Source organism: Biomphalaria glabrata, chromosome 1 (assembly GCF_947242115.1).
Source record: "Biomphalaria glabrata chromosome 1, xgBioGlab47.1, whole genome shotgun sequence".
Taxonomy (NCBI): Eukaryota; Metazoa; Mollusca; class Gastropoda; family Planorbidae; genus Biomphalaria; species Biomphalaria glabrata.
The window spans coordinates 73925791-73947965 of NC_074711.1; the positions used below are offsets into that span (position 1 = coordinate 73925791).

Below are 22175 nucleotides of genomic sequence, written 5' to 3' on the forward strand. Positions count from 1 at the left end.
GCGAAAGGCCGTAAAAAATAGCGAAATAGCATGTTAAAATATAGGAAATTATGCTTCAATTAGTTCTATCATCTAACTTCTTCCATGAAGCATTATAAATAATGTCCTCCTTGTGTCATTAGGCCTAATTTTTTTTTCACTTTTCTCGTGCTCCACATCTCCTTTCTCTGCTTGGAACTGATGTCTATATAGCCTACGAAACTTGCGATCAAATATTTTTTTTTTAAAAAAGAAAGAAAGAAACTACAAAATTCTATCTCGCCACCTTCTTATAGGCTAGTCCACGTCGTACTACTCTCCATTTCATAAACTCTCGTTACTGCAACTATTTTTTTTTAAAGAACTTATGTTCAGTGCACTTAATCACCATCAACCCGATCTTTCAACATTTATACACATATTAATATCATTAATTAGTAACAAGAGGTTAACCAGTCAGTTAAAAAAAGGAGGACGGCAAAACAGAGGTCCCCCCCCCCATTATAAGCACTGTTAACATCAACTGAAGCGTCATTTCACCCTCACTGGCAAAGAGGAAAGTAGCTGCCAGCATATGACCTCTGAGAGACTGTTGGAGAGCTGCGAGTCAAACATTTTAGACGGAAAGAAAATGCGGGAAAATATGCTGGTCGCAACTGGGCGTAGTCATGTGAAACACGTAGTTAAAAAGGTCATTTTGAGCGAACACCCCATAATATTTTTTTTTCAACGAAATGAATAGCCTTAGCTATTCTAGCTAACTATTTCCTCATCAATTAAGAAGCATAATATGCAATTTATTTTCGGTCGATGTCCATTGGTGCTTTAAAATCGCCTTAAGTTCGGACCTACTCTCATTTATCCGGAAACGTTTTCAGATGAAATTTCCATACATGTCAACTTTGACCTTCAGCTATGCTTTATTGTATGAGGGAAAACGAAAGTGAATATGTGGGAAATGTAGAAAAATGGAGTCTTTGTAATACCATTCTATTAGTTCTGCAGTTACTTTTGAAATAAATAAGAATAGATAAAAATTACGGGGAGGTGTTCGCTTTATATGCCATTTCGCTGATGGGCCTTTCCTATATATCTGTAGATCCAGAAAGTTTAGTTCATAATATGGTGGATGTTATTTCTAATGCACATAGACATCATAGAAAGTTTAAAGGATTATCACATATTTTTCAATGTTTATGAATATTCCCAGTTGAAAACAAAATTGTCGGTTTTTGACGACGATTTTAAAAGAGAAATTCTAATTCACTCTCCATGCCTATGAAAAAGTGGTGGAGAAAATAAATCTAATATTAACATTTGCTTTTTCAACAAAGAACTGTTAAATATGAAGAATAAAAAAAAATAGAAACAGTTAAAAAAAAATACCTCAAAATGCTACAGTAACAGAAATAAATATTGATGTCTCAACTAGAGTTAAGCTTAAGCTACGAATGGCTCTTTGAAAAAAAAAAGTATTGTTTATTGGCTATTTGGCTCTTTTAAACTACGAGTTAGCTGATCACTGATAGAATCTAGATCAACAAACGATTTTTTAAAACTTTTTAAAGGGGAAATAACGCAAAATATTTTAGAAACGAAAAGCAATCTATTTCCGTTACTAAGGAGTTATCCTTGCGAAGCCATTTCAATACGACCAAGCTTTGCATGTTGAGACAAATCATCGACTTGAACTCGATATATTTAGAAACTAGATCGGTATTAGACGCACCCCAGATAAAGGTCTGTGAGTTCTCTCTTTGTTGAATTCTAGATAGTAGATCTAGGTTTATAATCTATGGCAAATAAGACAATAATTATTTAATTATTATAATTAAAAATAAAATAAGTTAACTATTATAAGTAAGGTAAGTTATAATAAATAAGGCTTAACCGCTAACATAACCATGATTATACTATAAATTATAATTATAACTATAAGATAATAAGTCTCTAGATCTGAGTATAGTAGTAGAGCCTGTCGACTATACTAGACTATATAGTTCATCTAGATCTAGTCAGATGAGCTTGTTCAACTTGTCATTTTTAGTGACAATTTAGATCTAGTTCTGTGGTCATCCACTGGGCTAACTTAAATTATTAACTAAACTCACTATTATTAGTATTATTATCTTGGCCTAAGTCTTAAAGACTTACCTTGTCATTTTTAGTGACTATTTAGTTTTGAGGTAATTCACTGGACTAACTAAACTCACTATTATAAGACTTAATTACCTTGGCTTAAGGCTTAAGACTAAACGGCCAGTCTATAATGTCAACGACTATAATTTATGAGTATAATTTAATTTCAATATATTAATAAATCTAGATCTAGGTAATTTTTAGTTCTACTACTTTAGTACTTCTTACTGTCTTTAGTCAACAAGCTAGTGACAGTGAGTCAGTGACAAGACAAACATTTGAATTATATCAGGTAATTGACCTAGATATATCATCTAATCTTTTAAATCTAGATCTAATCTACTAACATTAAAACAACAACAACAACAGCCCTCCTTTTTTCCCTACTAAAATGAGAAAGATCTACTCTATTTATCCATGTGTCGATATAGCTGTTTATGATTATGAAGCCATTCCCATTGGTGTAAGCTTCCAGTTGCTAAGTTATAGATAGCAAAAAGCCAAGAGGTTGACATTGCATAACATATTGTGACATAGTATAGTATGACCCGATTCCTAGACCCAGTAAAGATTTTATACATAAGGAGCCTTAACACAGAATGGGAGGTTTGGTAAATCTCTCAGTTCACATCTGTCCACTGCAGGAAAACCTTGATGGTCATGGGGTTTTACTGGGACAGTCAGCTGCACCAGCCCATAATGGGCTTCATCTGAGTCACTTATATTAAAGCTAATTGATTCTCAAAAACTTGAATTAAGTTGAATACCTAATATGTCTAGTATAAGAAATTGTTTTCACATTTGTGTCTTCCAGAGGATAGTATAACTGCTTAGCAGGGATTATTTTAAATAGATTATAGTTCTGTATATTTTAAATTGTATCACAATGTAAGAATTGGTGTATACTTTTACAACGCTTGTATCAACTTACTCTATCTGGTACAATTTTAATGATCTTTTACACATTATCTTTCCCACTCCTATTCTCGGATCAAGTTGAAACTTTGCACAATTATTCATTGCTGATGACAACACATGAATCAATTGAAAAATAGACTAATTATATGATCGATTTATAGTAGTAATTAATTAATTTTGATTTATATAGAGACATTACTAGCTAATGGGAAATAAACATTGTGTAGAGAATTAGGTCATTGGATAAACATTTGAAACTAACAAAAAATAACTAAAAAAAATTTTACTTTTATAAGTACTTGTATAACTCAGTGGAGGCTCGAAACCTTGATTTCAAATTTAGACTCTGCAAATTTTTTTAAAAATTGCTTTTGAAAAGGCAGCATGGAAACCTCCCAAATAACTCCTACTCCCCCCACACTGGTTCACAATAGTAATCGGACCATAGCACACTGAGTATGAATTAAGCATGAAAGTTGCGCTAAACAAAAACAATTATGTATCCAATAGGAGTAGGTGAACCTGTGACAAAAATCATGCATAGTCGACACCAACAAACAAACGACCTCTTGACACACCATAATTTTATTGTAACAAACATAACTTCAACACCTATTTTACAACAAGGTTCCTGTTGTCCTGTTGGCAAAAGCAAAACTAAGGCTTGAAGTGGCTTGCCAGCGATCCAACCCCTAGACAAGGACCTGCACTACCGCCTAAGGAAATTCCTATAGAGAGGCAGTTGGTAGCAGTTATCCTTAACTCAATATAACCTTTTTTTTTTAAAAGTATTTTTTAAATATTTTGCTTGATGTTACTTTACTTTTTAATCTTCATTCTGGATTGTCTATACATAAAGTGATTTTTATAAAGTTTTACTTTTTTAATCTTATATTTTACAGATCTTTTTAAACAAAAGATATGACCAATGCATTGATGTGCTAATTTAGTCATTCATGCTAGTTAGAGACTTTACCTTTATTTAGTTGTTTTCCTTTACAAAAGATAAATATAAAAAGGTAGAAGTAATTAGATGCATTCAAGTTTGTTATTTTCAGTACAATTACAATGAAGTTCTATTTGTTAAAAAAATCAAAGAAAATATTTGTTTTTTGAGTGCACTTAAAAGGGAAAATAATTGCATTAATTGAAAAAAAAAAGTGTGGTATATAGAGTTTGGAATCGACCTTGGAATAGCTACTAAGTGTGCCACACTTTTATTAATTATACAATTTATTAAATTGTTTTCTCATTTTTAGTGCACTCAAATAAAAGTATGCATGAAAAAAAATATTTTTATGTATTTTTTTGTAATTTGTTAAGTTAAAAATTTTTTAAATGATTATTAAAAATTATTATTTTTTTAATTTAGGCAAAGAAGAAAATGACAAAAGACAGTGATGATGCTGAGAATAATTCACTATTCAGTGATCTGGTCAATAAAGTTGATGACTTTACTAAATATGGACAAAAACAAGCAAAAGATCAGCCTCTGAAAGCATTGGAGGCATTCAGAAATGCTTACCATTGTGCCATGTCTCTTGGTCATCAAGGCTATATGCAAAGAGCCTGCGCATTTAATTTAGGAGCTGCACTGATAGCCTCTAGAAACTACTCTGAAGGCTTAAAATACTTGAAGCAAGCTGTAAGTAAAGCCTTCTTTTAAAATAACTTATTCATTACTGCTGACTAATTCTAATTTAAATGTTATAATACTGATGTGCATCTTAATTCTCTGGACATCCAACCATTTTTCACTATGGGGCTATATTTGGCTCAAGTTGGATATCATTGGAGGATAGTTGGTTAATGTGTCTTGACGTTAACTATGTCATACTGACCAGACATCTGTCTAGCAGTGCAGAAGAGAGATATATCTTCCTTTGTTTGTTTAGTCCATCACATTGAGTTTATAGATAGACATGTGACCATATTACGTTAGAAGCGATTAATGTACCTTGTTAGACAACATACTGACACTGTCTAGAGGTCACATCTTATGAGTTTGCTTACTTAGTTCTAGCCTTTTCTGGTTGCTAGGAGTGGGAGTTGTAAGGCTGTAAGGTGTTTAGAGTTGTATGAAAGTTTTGATGTTGAGAGCTGTGAGGACATGGGAATTAGACTCTGGTTCTCATTGGAGGTAATGTGTGCTGGTTCAGATATCAGTAGCAGACCTGGTCATAGATGTTTGTGGGTTTCCTCTCTATACCGGATATTCATATTGATTATTATTGTATTTTGCTGTTATAAGCAATCATTGGTAGTATCGCTTTGACAATATTGATAATTTGTTTATGGTACTATAAGTACTTAAATATAGCCCACTTTAATGTTTATCAGTATGATAATTTTTATGAGCTGATGTATGTGGACTCATAATCTAGTAAATAATTTTGATATAGATTATAGATAAAAGTACACCATTAGCTTCTTAAGGCAAATATTATTGTAGATACTGGTATGCATTATGCATTTTTTTGTAAATAACTATTACTGTTGAGTAGTGTTGAGCTACTTTTCCTGTCAACTTCAAATCTTACTCCTGCTTTGAGTATCTTGATTTTTTAACCACATTCTACTTAATAATTTGGAAGTGCCCAGTAACTCCTCTATTAGCCACAATATGCACTTGGCTAATATCAGTATCAGTCATTCAGATGCCAAGACTAGAAGCAGTCTGTGGCCTTTAAAACACTCGCCTGATGACCAGCTAATGATCTGAAGTACATGAAAATATACATCTATCCAATATACAACCCAGATGACACTTTACCTTTCAGAGCTTTACATTAGTTCATTATGTAATATATATATATTGTAATGATTATTGTTTTTAGTGCCAATTATGTGACAATTTTTAAGCTAAGAATTCCATTGACAGTGTATGTGTATATTCAATGCCACAAACATAAATTGCTTGACGTGGAAATATAAAATGATTAAAATACACATAAGAAAACTTCTGTATCAATTTTTTTTTCTTTAATAAACTCCTTCAAACACATGAATTCAATCAATTCATTAATTCTCAATATATCATTAACTTGACAAAAAATTCTTGCAAATTCATTGAAGAAATAAAATAACTAACTAATGTTTCCAAATTACACTGTAGTTATACTGTTGCAACTATACATTGATATAACTTTATACTGGTACAGCTTTGTACTAACTGAACCTTTTATCTTTAACTTGACTCAGTATCCATTTGTGACATATATATATATATATCTATATACTACATCAGTCAACCCTCAGATCCTATATACAGTTGAGGACACAAATACTGTAATACATTACACAGATTATTCTGTGATATTTGTTAGTAAATGCTGATTGACTTTAATTAATCAATCAGTGATACAGTGTAAATCAATAAGGGTGAAAAAATGGAAAATAAAAATTAAATTAATATATTTATGTCATTTAGAAGTTGGAAATGGAAATTTTATTGAAATAAAATAATATTATTATCATGTCAAAGGTTAAGATCATATAATGCATATATCAATTCTTTTTTTTTTCTTTTATTCTTAGAAACTACCGGAAAACCAAGATGGAGATTTGTATTTTAATTTTGGACTAGCCTTTAAAGGCCTAAAAAATATAACAAAGAGTAAATACTATTTTAAAAAGGCTATAGAATTATATGACCAGAAGCCACAGAATTCTAAAATGTTATGTGAAACACATCAGTTGCTTTATCAACTTTGCTTGGACAAAGAGGAATATCACAATGCTGAGGACTGGTTAATGAAACTTATAGAACTTTACACAACTTCAGAGCAAACTGAAAAGCTATTAATTGTAAGTAATCTATCTATATATATTATATATTAATTTTTATTTTATTTTTTTTTAAATGAAAAGAGCTATAGTTACCTTTGGTTAAAAAGTTATAACTTTAACATGATATTTTATTTTCTGTAGGCCAAAATGGAGAGAGCAAAAATTTTTGTAAAAAAGGATAGACATGATTCTGCAGAAGAGATAGCTGATAAATGTTTGGAAGAAGCAAAGAAAATGGATGTTAAAGAGAATACTGGTAAAGGAGTGAAGCAATAATTTAAAAAAAAATTGATATATTTATATGTGCCTTCACTCTTTTAAATAGCATTAAGACAAGAATGTCTAATTTTCAATAATTACTTTAAAAATGTACAATTAGTGTAGATCTTTAAAATTTCAATTTTTACCATTCAAAAAGTTTTTTTTCTGTTAAAAAAATATTTTTTTTATGACTTACCTTAGAAACTTTTTCAATAAATATTTTTTGGCATGCCAAAAAATTGCTTAAACAATTTATTTATCATATACGCTGATACTTAAAAAATCAAATTATTCCCCAAATATTAACTAATTTTGTTTAACTATTTTTTTGCTTAAATGTTTTTTTTTACTGTTGTTGAAAAATCAATCAATTGTCAAAAAGGACAAGTGCAATATAGAACTGCCCATTTTTAGTTTCATTAACAAAACAGTTGAGTAAATGATAGTGCAGTGAGCCAGAAATGGAATCTTAGATAGTATTTAAAATGTTTGACATCTTAAGGATGTTCCTTCAGTGTTGAATATAAACTTCTTCCTAGTCTAAACCTCTGAGAGAACAATGGGAGATGGCAGCGGGCAGTATCAACCCAGGACCATCAAGATGATTGAACAACAGCCCAGCATGCATACTGCATGACCAGGCAGAATCTAATTCTGAGCTTTCATTATTAGCTCCTGGGCACGTCTCAAGGAGTTACAAATCTTTAGCTTCACTTCAGGGTAGCTCTTGTAAACTTAAATATATTATGCAACTTTTTTGTATTATAAAAATCTTATTAAAATCTTATTAAAAGTTGACTTATGTTTCAGTAAAGCTGTTGAATGAGATTGCATTAGTATTTTGTCAGTTGAAAAAATATGATAAAGCATTACTGTGCTACCAACACTACAACTCTGCCACTCAAAATTCAAATTCTCCTAATTTGATAAGTCCTAATCTAGAAGCTTTAATAGCACAGAATATGGGAGCACTCTATACCCAAATGGAAAAATTTGAGGAATCACTGAAATACCATCAGAAGGCTCTTTCTAAACTAAGTGAGTCAAATAGAAAAGATTGAATAACTCTATAGCCACTTGAAATGTTAGATTGAATCACTTTCTTTCTCTTAATGTGAACTTCATATATTTTCTTGAAATCTCTTTTTTCTTTGGTCTAAAATAGTTGATCTAGGATTGCGTAGAAGCCAGGGCCATGTTCTAATCAACCTAGGCTATGCTTTTAGTCAACTTGGAAACATTGAAGAAGCTGGTGACCACTACCTTGAAGCTCTACAATTAGCAAAAGAAACAGGTAAGAAAACTTTTTAACATGAACTTTTCTTTTTTTTTTTCTATGAATGCTCTATAAAATGATGAATGCATATGATTGTTTGTTTGTAAAATGTTTTACATGTTTCGGATGTTCCTTCAGAGTTGAAGATAGTTTACTTCCTAGTCCAAACTTCCCACAGGACGACGGGGGATGGGAGCGGGCAGGATTTGAATCCTCGACCATCGATAAATCCGAACGACAGTCCAGCGAGCAACCCGCACGACCAGGCATCCATCCAAGTTCATCTTCATTCCTTGATGTAATAGAAATGTGTAGATTATAATTTTTTTGCTCTGTTTAAGACTCCAGAAAATGTGAATATTTTTTAAACTTTGAACTAGGCTACTTTTCTTGCTTTATAAGTAGCTGGCATATTAGAGAAGATGCTGGAAGTTTTTCAGTTTTTCTTTTTTAAATAGCATGCTCAGAGTGCTTTGGTCCAATCTCTTTTGTGGACCAGTGGGGGTATCTGGGAGAAGGTTTTCAGTGCTGCCTTTAGGCACTCAGAAGTATGGTGGCTGAGTGGTAAAATGCTATGATTCTGAAACGGGGGTTCTGGGTTTGAAGCCAGTATTGGTGAAGACTGGGATTTTTAATTTCTGGATCTTTAGGGTGCCTGAGTCCAACCTGCTCTTATGAGTACCTATTATTAGTTGGGCAAAAGTAAAGGCAGTTGGTCATTATACTGGTCACATGAAACACTGGTTAACCATGAACCACAGAAACAGATGAACTTTTCATCATCTACCCTATATAGATTGCAAGGTCTGAAAGGGGAACTTTACTTTACTTTAGGCGCTCAATAAATACAACTCTGCTTGAGTTGGGTGTTGAACCTCAAGCTCCCTTGATAGGTAACCAAGCCAAGCCCAAGTGGCCACACATCTTCCTGAGGTAGATGTGTTGCCAACTACATGCATTATATTTAGGGAAATCTGTTGTGTGCTAGATTCATCAGATTAACAGAGATTGGTTGCCTTGACACTTACTATTTGTTGTTTCATTGGTGCCAGAATGTTCCTTTCTTTTACCCAGATTTATTTGTTGTAACTTCAAAACTTGCTGAAATATTGTCTTTTCTTGGGTTTATACACAAAATAATCAAAGTGTATACATATGTTTTGTTCTTCAGGTGATAAAAAGTCAGAGTGGCAATGTTATGAATCACTTGGTGCAGTAGCTTACAATAATGGCTCAACAGAATTAGCCCAGAAATACTATAAACAGGCTTTGGAAGTCTTTTTGAGATCTTCTGTTAAACAAGACAAATCCATTCAAGATCGAATTTTAGGAAAATTAACCAATATAGTAAAACTACAAATTGAAGACGCTAGAAATAATTCTACAAATACAAGGGTATAATATATCTATCTCACTTTATATATGAAAACAAAAGGCCTAGATCAATGACTCATTTTTAATTTGTTATTACTTACCATATATCTTGAACAACTTAGCATTTTTCACAATAAAATTTGTTTGGCAGTTTCATCACACTGTTTTTATAAAGCTGGCAAAAAATATTAAATAACACAAAATGATACATCCTTCCTTTTTTTTAAGCTCTCTGTAACACTCTTTGTTGCATAATTTATGATTATAGACACTGTATAAAAAGAATCTGATATTTACTTATTTTATTTCTTTCCAAAATATAAAAGAGCACCTGAATGTGTGTGTGTTTGTGTGTAATAATTAAACTATGACAGGAAATGTTGTAAGGGATTGATCTACATCTTGATATAAAATCGAGAAGCACAAGAAGAGTGAGAAAATTTTATTTTTTTTTTTTTTTTAAAGGGGTGGGTAGAATTCACAGGACAATTTTTTGTTGTTGAGGGAAATCATTATAATGTTGGTAGGTTCAGAAAAAAAAAGGGGTGGAGAAATGGCAACCACAATAAGCACATCCAACCTATAAACTAGTTTAATGTAGCAAAGATTGAATATCTGTGGCTACTAGGATCCATGAGTCAAGAGTAGATGTAGAGGAGCATTAAAATTTGGGTGTGCCCTCTGTCTCAATTGACAATGCATGAGAAAGGAGGAAGCAGGGCAAAACAGAATTGTGAGGGCATGAAAAGTTGGTTTGGGCATTAGACAGTTGGCAGAGCATGAGATAGGTATGCTCATGTTACCATCTTGAAAGAGTTAGTTTTTGAGGCATCTTGGTGTTTTTTTTTAAATAAGACTTTATTGTGATAAATCTTGGAACAAATGCTAGTATTAATGCCATAGGAGCTATCAACTTACAATGAACTTTTTACACCAAATTTAAAAAAATTGTATCTTAACTTTTAAGAAACTAAACAAGTAAAATATGATGGTCATAGTAATTGATAAGTAAATTACCTATAGAATCATAAGTATTAATATTAACCCACCTTGCATTTATGTAATAATGAGTGTCTATTTCTTATTTGAACTAATTTTAGGCTCCAGGAGACATAAACAGAAACCAAAGGACACTGCTAAAGTAAGAATCTTTGATTCTATTTTTGTATGTCTCATAGGTATGTATAACATCATAATTATATGACCTAGTTGTTACAAGATGATGAAACATGTGATCTTTCTTTTTCCTCAAGAGTGTAATGCCCATTCTTAATTATTAATTCTAGATTTTCTCAAGATTTCATAAATTTCTGTCAGAACAACAAAACTATTACATTGACTAAATTGACTATGCTGTTTTATCTGTCAATACAATATTTCTAGAACATTTTTGAAGTTGTAGCTATGAAATTTAGACATAGGCTTGACTCTTTTTCCTATATTAAGTAAACATTTTTAAAATACACAAGAATATCTTGATTGATTTTTACAATGGAACAATATAAAACATATGTTAACATAAGCAAAAACTTGTTGGAAAGGAAACTTTGGAATAGTAGAATAATAAGAGTGTCAAAAAGAAACATGCAAACATGGATTATCTTAAATAAAGTCCAAATAATTGTACTTAACAACCAGATAACCCAAATTGAGCCTCCTCACAGAGACCATTCAATATTTTTATCTTCATTTCAATACTGTTTGTACATTTTTTTCTGATGGTAAATGAAAGGTCAATGAGTTCCAGTAAACAGGCATAAACCATTTGCACTATCGGACTGAAACAGACCATGACTTTAATAGATTTCTTTTGTGATTGTTAGCCTTCTTAAAAACTAGTATTTGATATTGTGATATTATGATATTTAAAATGTGTTAATTTACATTTTTCAAGATTCAAGAAGTCACTGTCAGAAAACCAAGTTCAAAAAGTTGCTCGTGGATTAGATGATGAGGTAGCTGAATTGCCAAATGTTGGTGCAAATCAAACAAAGTAATTTGTTTTTACTTAAGAACTTGTAAATCTTTATTTTTATCTGTCAATACAATATTTCTAGAACATTTTTGAAGTTGTAGCTAAGAAAGTCAGACATAGGCTTGACTCTTTTTTCCTATATTAAGTAAACATTTTTAAAATACACAAGAATATCTTGATTGATTTTTACAATGGGACAATATAAAACATATGTTAACATAAGCAAAAACTTGTTGGAAAGGAAACTTTGGAATAGTAGAATAATAAGAGTGTCAAAAAGAAACATGCAAACATGTATTATCTTAAATAAAGTCCAAATAATTGTACTTAACAACCAGATAATCCAAATTGAGCCTCCTCACAGTGACCATTCAAAATTTTATCTTCATTTCAATACTGTTTGTACATTTTTTTCTGATGGTAAATGAAAGGTCAATGAGTTCCAGTAAACAGGCATAAACCATTTGCACTATCGGACTGAAACAGACCATGACTTTAATAGATTTCTTTTGTGATTGTTAGCCTTCTTAAAAACTAGTATTTGATATTGTGATATTATGATATTTAAATGTGTTAATTTACATTTTTCAAGATTCAAGAAGTCACTGTCAGAAAACCAAGTTCAAAAAGTTGCTCGTAGATTAGATGATGAGGTAGCTGAATTGCCAAATGTTGGTGCAAATCAAACAAAGTAATTTGTTTTTACTTAAGAACTTGTAAATCTTTATTTTTATCTGTCAATACAATATTTCTAGAACATTTTTGAAGTTGTAGCTAAGAAAGTCAGACATAGGCTTGACTCTTTTTCCTATATTAAGTAAACATTTTTAAAATACACAAGAATATCTTGATTGATTTTTACAATGGGACAATATAAAACATATGTTAACATAAGCAAAAACTTGTTGGAAAGGAAACTTTGGAATAGTAGAATAATAAGAGTGTCAAAAAGAAACATGCAAACATGGATTATCTTAAATAAAGTCCAAATAATTGTACTTAACAACCAGATAATCCAAATTGAGCCTCCTCACAGAGACCATTCAATATTTTTATCTTCATTTTAATACTGTTCGTAAATTTTTTTCTGATGGTAAATGAAAGGTCAATGAGTTCCAGTAAACAGGCATAAACCATTTGCACTATCGGACTGAAACAGACCATGACTTTAATAGATTTCTTTTGTGATTGTTAGCCTTCTTAAAAACTAGTATTTGATATTGTGATATTATGATTTTTAAAATGTGTTAATTTAAATTTTTCAAGATTCAAGAAGTCACTGTCAGAAAACCAAGTTCAAAAAGTTGCTCGTGGATTAGATGATGAGGTAGCTGAATTGCCAAATGTTGGTGCAAATCAAACAAAGTAATTTGTTTTTAACTTAAGAACTTGTAAATCTTTATTTTTAAATAAAAATATATTTTATTTGAGTGTGATTCATTTTAAATAATAATATTTTACTAACTTCTTTTTTCTAAACTTACAGTGAGGAAGAGGAGGATGAAATGGATGTGGATGCACAAGATATTGAGGATAAAAAGCAAGTTAGACGTGAACTGGCTAACCTGATAAGTTAGTAATATGAGCATTGTGATGTATCAGTATTTCAGTAGACCTGTATTTTCAGTCTGATAGTGTGGTACTGATAGCTAGCAGTGTAGCAAAAAAAAAGAATTCAACTTTAAACATTGTTGTCACGTGACTAATAGCTTACATGATTCTGTTTTTCCCCCCTACTAGTGCCATGACTATCTGGTTATGTTATGCCCTTTAATAATCCTCTTGATGTTCTGTGGTTTGAGTCTCATTGTCATCAATCAGCCCAACCCTACTTATTTTTTTTTCTTCTTTGCTAGAATCTATAGTAATAGTGGTAGTAAGATAGTATGTTGAATGTTGGTGAAAGCAACAAACAGCAAAAGTGCCATTGTAGGATAGCTCTTAAAAAAAAGATACCAATTAATATATTTACATGGATATCATATATTATACATAAACAGTGAAGTGTTGTGGCTGGGTTGCATGCTTAGCTTACAAACTGAGGTATTTCAGGTTCAAACTTGGTGAAGACTGGGATTTTGAATATCAGGATTTTTAGGATACCCTTCTGTCCTTCCAACTCTCATGGGTATCTGACATCCATTGGGTAAAGTAACGGTGGTTGGTCATTGTGCTAACCACATGACACCCTTATTAAAAAAATACATGACTCTTATATCATCTGCCTTATGGGTATCAAGGTCTGAAAGTGGTACTTTACTATATAAACAGTAATATTTTCCAATCATTTACTTGCTCCATAAAATGTAAAGTCAATCTGTAATCAATTCATACCAGAATCTAATATAGAATCTGAAAGAGAGATGGATTCCACCTCATCAGATTATGATGAAATAGACTCAGACACTGACTCTGATAAATCTTCTGTTAAGGAAAAAAGGTAAGTTGTTAATTTATATTATGCTTTTTATGACTTAATACTAGAGGCCAACAGTATAATATAAGACAATTTCAGAAGTGCATTTTTTATAATTCTAAATGATCAATACTAGAGGCCAACAGTATAATATAAGACAATTTCAGAAGTGCATTTTTTATAATTCTAAATGATCAATAGTCTTAGAGCTTTATCTAAGACATCAGTGGCTCAAGCAATTATATTTTGAAGGTTAAATCATGTACACATCTGAAAATTAGGAGTGAACAATTATACTTGACTTCGGTTATTTGGAGTCCAAAGACTAACTAATAAAATGTTTGGATTTAAACATTTATTTGTACTAACAATTAAATGTGCAAGGTAAAGTTTTTCACATACCTACTCTTTATTAGTCAACTTCCCAGAATAGCTTTCTAATTTTACAATCTCCTGGAAATTGATTCTGTTTAAATTAATATTTTCATTAGGTTTTTAAAAGCCAAAAAGTCATTGTCTCTGCGAAAATTTCAGAAAGTTGCTCTTGGGTTAGATGTGAACACTGAACTAGATAAAATATCAGACACTGAGGGAAAAGGAGAAGAGGATAAGCCTGAAAAAAAAATTGAGTGTGTTTTTTTTTTTAAATTTTTGTTATTCATGCAAGAATAATTAACAAAACACTTTCCTGTTGTTAGTTTATTTTGAAAAGACTTATATTTTAATCTAATAATGAAAAACTATATGCGTTGTACAAGTATAATCTTTTGTTTTAAATAGCTACTGAATCATGAGAGTTTCTAGCTAATAGGTTACCCAGAATGTCATTGGTGTCTTTAGAGTTAAAAGAATACATTTATTGCTGTTTTTTTTAATAACCTTAAACATGAATTTTTTTTTTCACAACTTTAAAATGATAAAGAACAAAATTAATTAATTACTAATTATAGTCTGATGATCTATTACCCTGGAACTCAAGTTCTCTTCCTTCTATCAGAAAAAAAAAACAAAAAAAAAATTAAGAACAAAATTTGACTACAATCTTAGATGAGAGCTTAATAAAATAAATTTTACAAACACATATCCCAGCAATCAATGGGTTAGTGTGTTCTCAAATGGAGAATGGCTTCATGGTCAAGTGTTATGTACATGCTTTCATTACTATGGTCCCAAGTCCAAACCGTGCTTACTTCAATACTAATTTATTTCTGAAAGATCATCTGACACATAAATCAAATGAAGAAGCTGGTCCAACAGTAAAATTCTAAAAAAGTTTATTGATACTAGGAATCTCTAAGAGCTACAGTACAACAAAGTTAAAATTAGAAATAACAGAAATCATTTTGTTCAACCACTCACATCTTCCTGTCCAATGCCAAAATAGTCATTGAAGCCTTAAGAAACCCTAATGCCTCTTATTTCACAAAAACTCAAGGCACCACTTATAAACATCGACAATAATATCAAAGAATTTCTTTAATGGATTCCACCACAAAAGAATAGAGGAAGAAAAATGCTGACAAACTTGACGCATACTTGACAAGTATGGAATAATGCAGCAGGCAGATGATGCTTATGATAAGCTGTCCTGACATGATCAAAGTATAATTATTTACCTTGAATTAAGGGCAAAGCAGATAAAGACAACAAACACTATTACACAAACACAATACTGATCTACTGATCCACTGTTCTACTGTTCTTGTTTTTTTTTCCTTCATTTTTTGTCCATTCTTTTTATGCTTTAATTTTGTATTACATTATATTATAAATTATACGTTTAAAAAAATCACAAAATTTTTCTTTAAAATTCATGTTAAAAACTAAAACTACCATTTTAATTGTTTAGCATTATGTAGCTTATTATGTAGGCCTAAAAAATTAAATATTTATATATCTATATATATCTATATAAATTAATATTTATTTTAGTATACAAACCAGAACATATGAAAAACCAAGAGTTCCAGACATGAAAAAAAAAAGACAGCCATCTGGGACCTATGATATGCCTAATGATACTATACCTCCAACCTTTAAACCTGATACAAATAGTGATAGTATCATTAAGAGTTTGTCAAAATCAATTCGACCAGGCAACCAAATGGATTCTGATGGAAAAAATTCTTTAGCAGCAACTAAGGAACTATCAAAAAATGAGCCTGGAACATCAAAAAGAGGTCAGCATTCAAGTAGTTTATTTAGGTGACAAGTGATTTTTGTTTAATAATTTTTTGTAGGTATCTTTTATATAAGAAAAAGCATATTTAGTTTTTTTTTGGAATTGTAGTGCCACTATGTAATAGTGTGGCTACATGACTAATGGGCTGTAGCTCCAAACAGCTATTCCAACTTACCTGTTGTAGGTGTATTATTTTCTTAGTACAGAACTTGTATAAAACATGAACACACTTCTATTTAAACAAAAAAAAAAACATTTATTGACAACATATAAACCTACAGCTTTCAAGTTTATTGCAAATGCAGAAACACCAGTGTTGAACTATTCAAATAAAATAAAACTCATTTTAAAAAAATACAATAAACACACATCCCTCTGTCTCTTGATCTCAGACTTCCACTCTAGCTGACTGTGGAAGTACATGTCTTAAATATTTTAGGGCAAATATTTAAGACATGTACTTCAATGCTGGCATCTTAGTGGTCCTATTACCCCCCCCCCCTTCCTTTTCATTAAATGACGTTTACCTGCTTACATACACTTTTGCTGTTAAAAAACAGTTATGACTGAATATTCTCTTTAAAAAAATGGAACATCCCTAAACATCCCTAAACATTCCTAAACATCCCTAAATCAGTTTTTGGTTATGTTTTGACACATTTGAGTACAGGTAGACACAAAATCTTATCAATGGAGTTATTTCTCTTCTTAACTAAAGATGAAAAATGATTTCTGTTCCCACAACAAAAAGCATATTGAAATGTTTCATACATGAAGATAGTCACTGAGCTAACACAGAAGTTACAATAGAAAAGCTGATGTTTTGTGATAAGTGAAATTTAGTGAAAATGAAATTGTAATTTTAAAAAAAATTTAAATTAGATACATAAAGCTTTCAATTTCAAAGTTAAAAATCTTAAAGTTACTGTATAAATAAGAAACCATCATTATTAGGTACATTATCCATTGAGACTATCTCCCAAACCAATTCCATAAAATAACTGAATGTAACATTACATAACTTTTTACATTTTAAAATTTCCTTGAGATATTTATAAGGTGATAGAACAACTTCCAAGCAGCTGTTCTGTTTTCTGTGCATTTGCCAAACTTTGAAGATCACATGAAAAACAAACATTTTTAATTCACAGCTAAAATAAGTGACGAAGATCTCTCTGATAGTGACGATGATGTTTCTGATAGTGACGATGATGTTTCTGATAGTGACAATGATGTTTCTGATAGTGATGATGATGTTTCTGATAATGACAGCAAGAATCCAGAAAAAAAAAAAACAATCCTACAAGGCATGCCTACAGGACAAAGGTATAATGAAAAAAGGATAACGAAGCTTTAAAAATGTCAAATTTTAATTTCATTCTTTTTTATGGAATAAAAGGAAACATTTATGAAAAGGATTTTTTTCTCATAAAATTAATAATTGCTTTCACTGTTACATATTTGATTTTATAAACCTTTGCAATGTTATATTTAGATCAGTGGCATAGTAAGGGTACGTGCAGCAATTCTTTCTGTTTCCCCATTAAAAAATAAAATAAAACACTGAAAATAACTTTATTTTCAAAACAACACATAGTTATTGGTAAGATACTAGAAATCAATTGTACAAAAAGATCAATTATTTGACATTAACGACTTTCTGGCTGACTGAATTTATTGAAATTTCTTTTTCTAGAGGTGAGAAACTTTAAGAACTGTTTAGCTAGAAATAATCTGCTTGCTTCAGATCTAGTAACAGATTTTTATTTGTACCAGTTAGTATCTCCAAAGTAATTTGTTTTCAATTTTTTGAAAATTTATGCCTGACCATTTGGACAGCTTTTCCTCTGGCTATTTAGTTTGTAATAATTCATCATCACCATCAAACTCCATTTGAGTGATGGTTGAGAGGTTCAAATCCTCTCTTGCAAAAGCACTGGACAGAAAAACCCTGCTGTTTTGCGTAGATTGAGAATTTGTGGTTTCCCAGACCTGTCAAGACGTAGATAGGCAAGTCTGGGGCAGTCAAAAAGAATAGGTTGGTAGTTGGTAGAATTAGAAAGTTCAAATGGTTTGTTCAAGTTGTGAAAAAAGTGTGTGGGGCTAGTTGTCACAATTTTAAAATTTTGATGAACTTAAAAATTCAGACAACTAGAGCAAATATCTCTTTATTTATCAGAGTTATACAGCAGAAACGTGGTTGGATTGGGGTTGTGACAATTTGCCCCACACCAGAGTAAGTTGACACAGGGCATGGGGGTAAAATGTCACACATTACAAAATCACCATATCTTGCTATGTCTAAAAGAAATAACATATTTAGTCAAGACTTTGTTCTTGTAGTAGTTTCCTTGACTGGTCGCCGTGAAAGAATGATATGTGGAGGTTCTGAAATGTTTCTTTCATGACGACCAGTCAAGGAAACTACTACAAGAACAAAGTCTTAGCTAAGAAGGAAAGCTGTAGGTTTTTCTTCAAAATAGTGTTTATTTTTTTCTATATAATATTTGTAAAATATCTGTTCACTTCTCCCAGCAATGCACCTACCTCCAACCTATCTAAATAGTAAGACTAGAGAACTTCTTTCTTAAACTAAATGTTGTGCTCGGAGGACAGATATTGTCTGTATGTTGATGCTGGCTTAACCTTTGTAAACAGCATTATTTAAGGAGAAAGTCGCTTAAGAATATTTAGGTAGCATCCATAAAAAAGATTCCATAAAACAAATAATTAATAATAAATAAATATTAATATTAAAATTTTTTTCAAAATGCTTAATCTTCATTGGGGCAACTGTGACATATTACCCCAACCAGTGTGACAACTTGCCCCACAACAATTTTCATAATATTTATTCCAATAACATTTTATTGGGTCGAGCTTTAAGAAACAAACAATAATTTCAATGTGTTAATAATACATAGAGTCATGAAACAGTGTAATGTAAGACAATTATTTCAACAGTATAAGTGTTTTACAACAAAATTACGCAAAAATAAAATTCCACTTTCCTAACAGTGAAAACTAATGAAGCCTGATAAGTTTAAATGCAACAAGGTATCGACTTCACTTTATAACTATTTGTATATGTTTCCGTAAACATCTCAAATGTAGTTTCACATTTTTGATAGTGCATCAAATTATACTGATATAGTGATTGTGACAACTTGTCCCTGTGACTTTTCGCCCCACCTTCCCCCTAATCAGTTCAGTGTACCAAACAATTTACCAAAGCTTCAGGGAATGGTTCAGGCAAGGAATGGTTCAGGCACGGAATGATCTTGTTTTAGAATTGACTTTTAGATTACGCTTTTGGGCTCCAAAGTGTCGACGATTCATTTTAATAGTTTAGTTAACTGTAGCCTATTAAGTCTAAGCTGTGCGAATCTAGTTTCTACAAAATTATTGCCGTGATTCCACCAGGGTGTCAAACTTTATTCATGATAATGTACCATAAAATATGGGTAGTTTGTATTACTTGCTATATAATATGCCTTTTGAATGAGAAATTATAATATGAAACATTGTCTTTGTATTTGTGATGACTTGTACAAAATCAGACTGTTAATAAACTTGGTTAAAAGCACATGTTCTCTCAAGACTGTATTGTACTTTCATAGTAGTTTCACCAGCTCTAGAAGTTGCTTTGATTTTGTCCTTTTAATTCTTTACCATTGCATAGAATGCAATGCCCAAAGAGTGACAGATAGTGTTTTGAGAGAAAATGAATGAAGCTGAATAGTTTCTACAACCATTACCTACAATTTTTTTTTACTTTGGTTTCCATGGATCTAGAACCATGCTGTCAATACTGTTCTCTCCTCACAGAAAAACGAGTCCAAGCAAGTGATGAATGAATATGAGCACTTCTGGTTTCATGGCTTTCCTCTTCTTTCCAGCTTTATGCTGCTGCTGAGCTGTCTCTTATGCAGTTTTATGGTTTTCAATTTTTGGTGATAACTTCCACCACTCATTGAAATCATAGCAGCATTTGTACTGCCTGTTCTCATATTTTACAAATTAAGCAATTGTAATACTTCAATGTAAACAAATCTTATGGGTGCCACCATATTTGTTTTTTACCACAAGAGTCCTATGGGAATATTTTTTTTTTTTACATTTTGATTTAAGGACTGTCTATGGTGGTCATGGACTTTTTAATGTGCAAGCCAATAAATTGGGATCCCAGGTTAATACTGAGGACAATTTTCATGCTTCTCTCTAGCCTTGTCTCTGTGACCTGTACCACCCTTGCTATGCCACTAATCACTACCCTGTCTATGCCACAGATGTAGATCTAAGAATATAGTTTATAAATCAAAAACATGTGATCAATTTATTTAGATTTCAACTGTACCAGTCATTTTTTTTAAATCACTCCATAGAGAAAATGTACTTTACAAAGAACATTTGAAATTGAAACAAAAACCAAGAAAAGAATTTGAAGAAGAAGAAAGTCAAGCACAAGACGATGGCAGTGAGATCCCCTCCTCTAAAACATGCCTCATTATGTAATGATATATATATATATTATAATGTTTTGGTTAACTGCTTATTGAAATAGTCTTGCAGAACTTATTCTAACTTGTTTCTCATTTGTACCGCAGCATGACCCACAGACTTTTATTTGATGAAATCTATCTTTGTTATGTTATCTGTTTGCAAAGTCAATTTATATAAATCATTGCCAAATAAAAAATAACCCATAGGTTAAATCTAAAGAAACCAAGAGAACTTTCTCTTGATTTTTTCCCCATAAACTTACACAAACATCTAGAAACTGGATTTTTGTCAAGATGTAATGACATTTTTGAAACAGTTTTTTTTTTATGGGAAAAGGTCATAGTTGTTAATACAAAAGTGATGGACCATGATTCGACCCCTAACAAAGACTGATCTTTACAATGACGGGCACGACATGGCCTAAATTGTGCAGATGTGCCTAAACTCAAAAACTCAACTCTACAATGTTCATGATTCCTGTCACTCTTCTTATCTGACATTGTTTGGGGAAAATTGAAGGTGATTTGTTGAGTGCAGTCACAAAGCACTCTCCTTACCCATTGCCACAGAAATGGGTGAATAAATAAAATCTACAGGAAGACACCATTAATACATCCATGCAAGGGTAGTCTGTATATAAACTAATATTAAAGAGTTTGAATAAATAAGAGGATGGACTACTTTTGAAAGTGTTCTGTCCCTTAGTCTATTGCACCACACATGATATACCAACTGTCTCTCTCCCCATTCTTGTCTTTTGCCAGGATGAAAGTCTGACAATTATTGTAAGAAATTAAATTATGAACAATGTTTTTTGTTGTTAACTATACTGCTGAGTCCACATTTTCCTTTCAAATATTTTATACCTATTTATTTTGAGTGACTTTACACATTTTACAAAGATTTCTATTGAATGTTAAATATTTTGTTGTAGTAAATTATCTTGGTGCCTAAATGTCCACATAATTTTAAATATTATACAGTGTTGTGTGCATTTTTTTTTGTTTTGAGTTATTTAAATTTCATGAGCTGTTAATTTGGTAAGCTTCTAAAGCTTTAAGAGTGTCATTAACAGGAAATCAAGAGGGTAATGAAAAATGAGCCTCCAGAGCCTCACATTTAGCACAAAAAAAAAAGTTTATTGAACAGTTCACAAGAAAGAATTGACAACTGTTTGAAGTATCTACCAAGCTCCACACTATTTGTTAGCTTTGAATCTGTTTTGGCTAAAGTGGAGGAGGAAGATATGAATAACTGGTTACAAAAAGGCTGTATCTAGAGACCAGTGTGACCAACTGTCACTATCACCTTAAATTTATGTGTGTGTTAAAGATGTACCTTTTTTTTTTTTTTTTAAACAAAT

General features: G+C 31.4%; 1 protein-coding gene across 6 annotated transcripts; it reads left to right on the plus strand.

Moving 5' to 3' along the window:
• The first annotated feature begins 1570 nt into the window (after positions 1–1570).
• LOC106074052 (uncharacterized) lies at positions 1571–22165 on the plus strand. 6 transcript variants are annotated; one of them, XM_056013729.1, is made up of 18 exons: positions 1619–1719; positions 2356–2410; positions 4409–4681; positions 6574–6843; positions 6967–7081; positions 7897–8124; positions 8252–8380; positions 9534–9757; positions 10837–10877; positions 11631–11729; positions 12304–12402; positions 12978–13076; positions 13198–13283; positions 14049–14151; positions 14619–14756; positions 16060–16307; positions 17461–17635; positions 20695–22165. In XM_056013729.1, exons 3-18 carry the CDS (start codon positions 4421–4423, stop codon positions 20822–20824), a joined length of 2445 nt encoding a protein of 814 aa, XP_055869704.1. In that variant the 5' UTR covers positions 1619–1719; positions 2356–2410; positions 4409–4420; the 3' UTR covers positions 20825–22165. The 6 variants fall into 6 exon arrangements, with proteins under 6 accessions (XP_055869695.1, XP_055869742.1, XP_055869704.1 ...); XM_056013749.1 differs by lacking the exon at positions 1619–1719 and adding an exon at positions 1750–1844; XM_056013720.1 differs by lacking the exon at positions 2356–2410 and having other exon boundaries at positions 1571–1719.
• Positions 22166–22175: the final 10 nt, after the last annotated feature.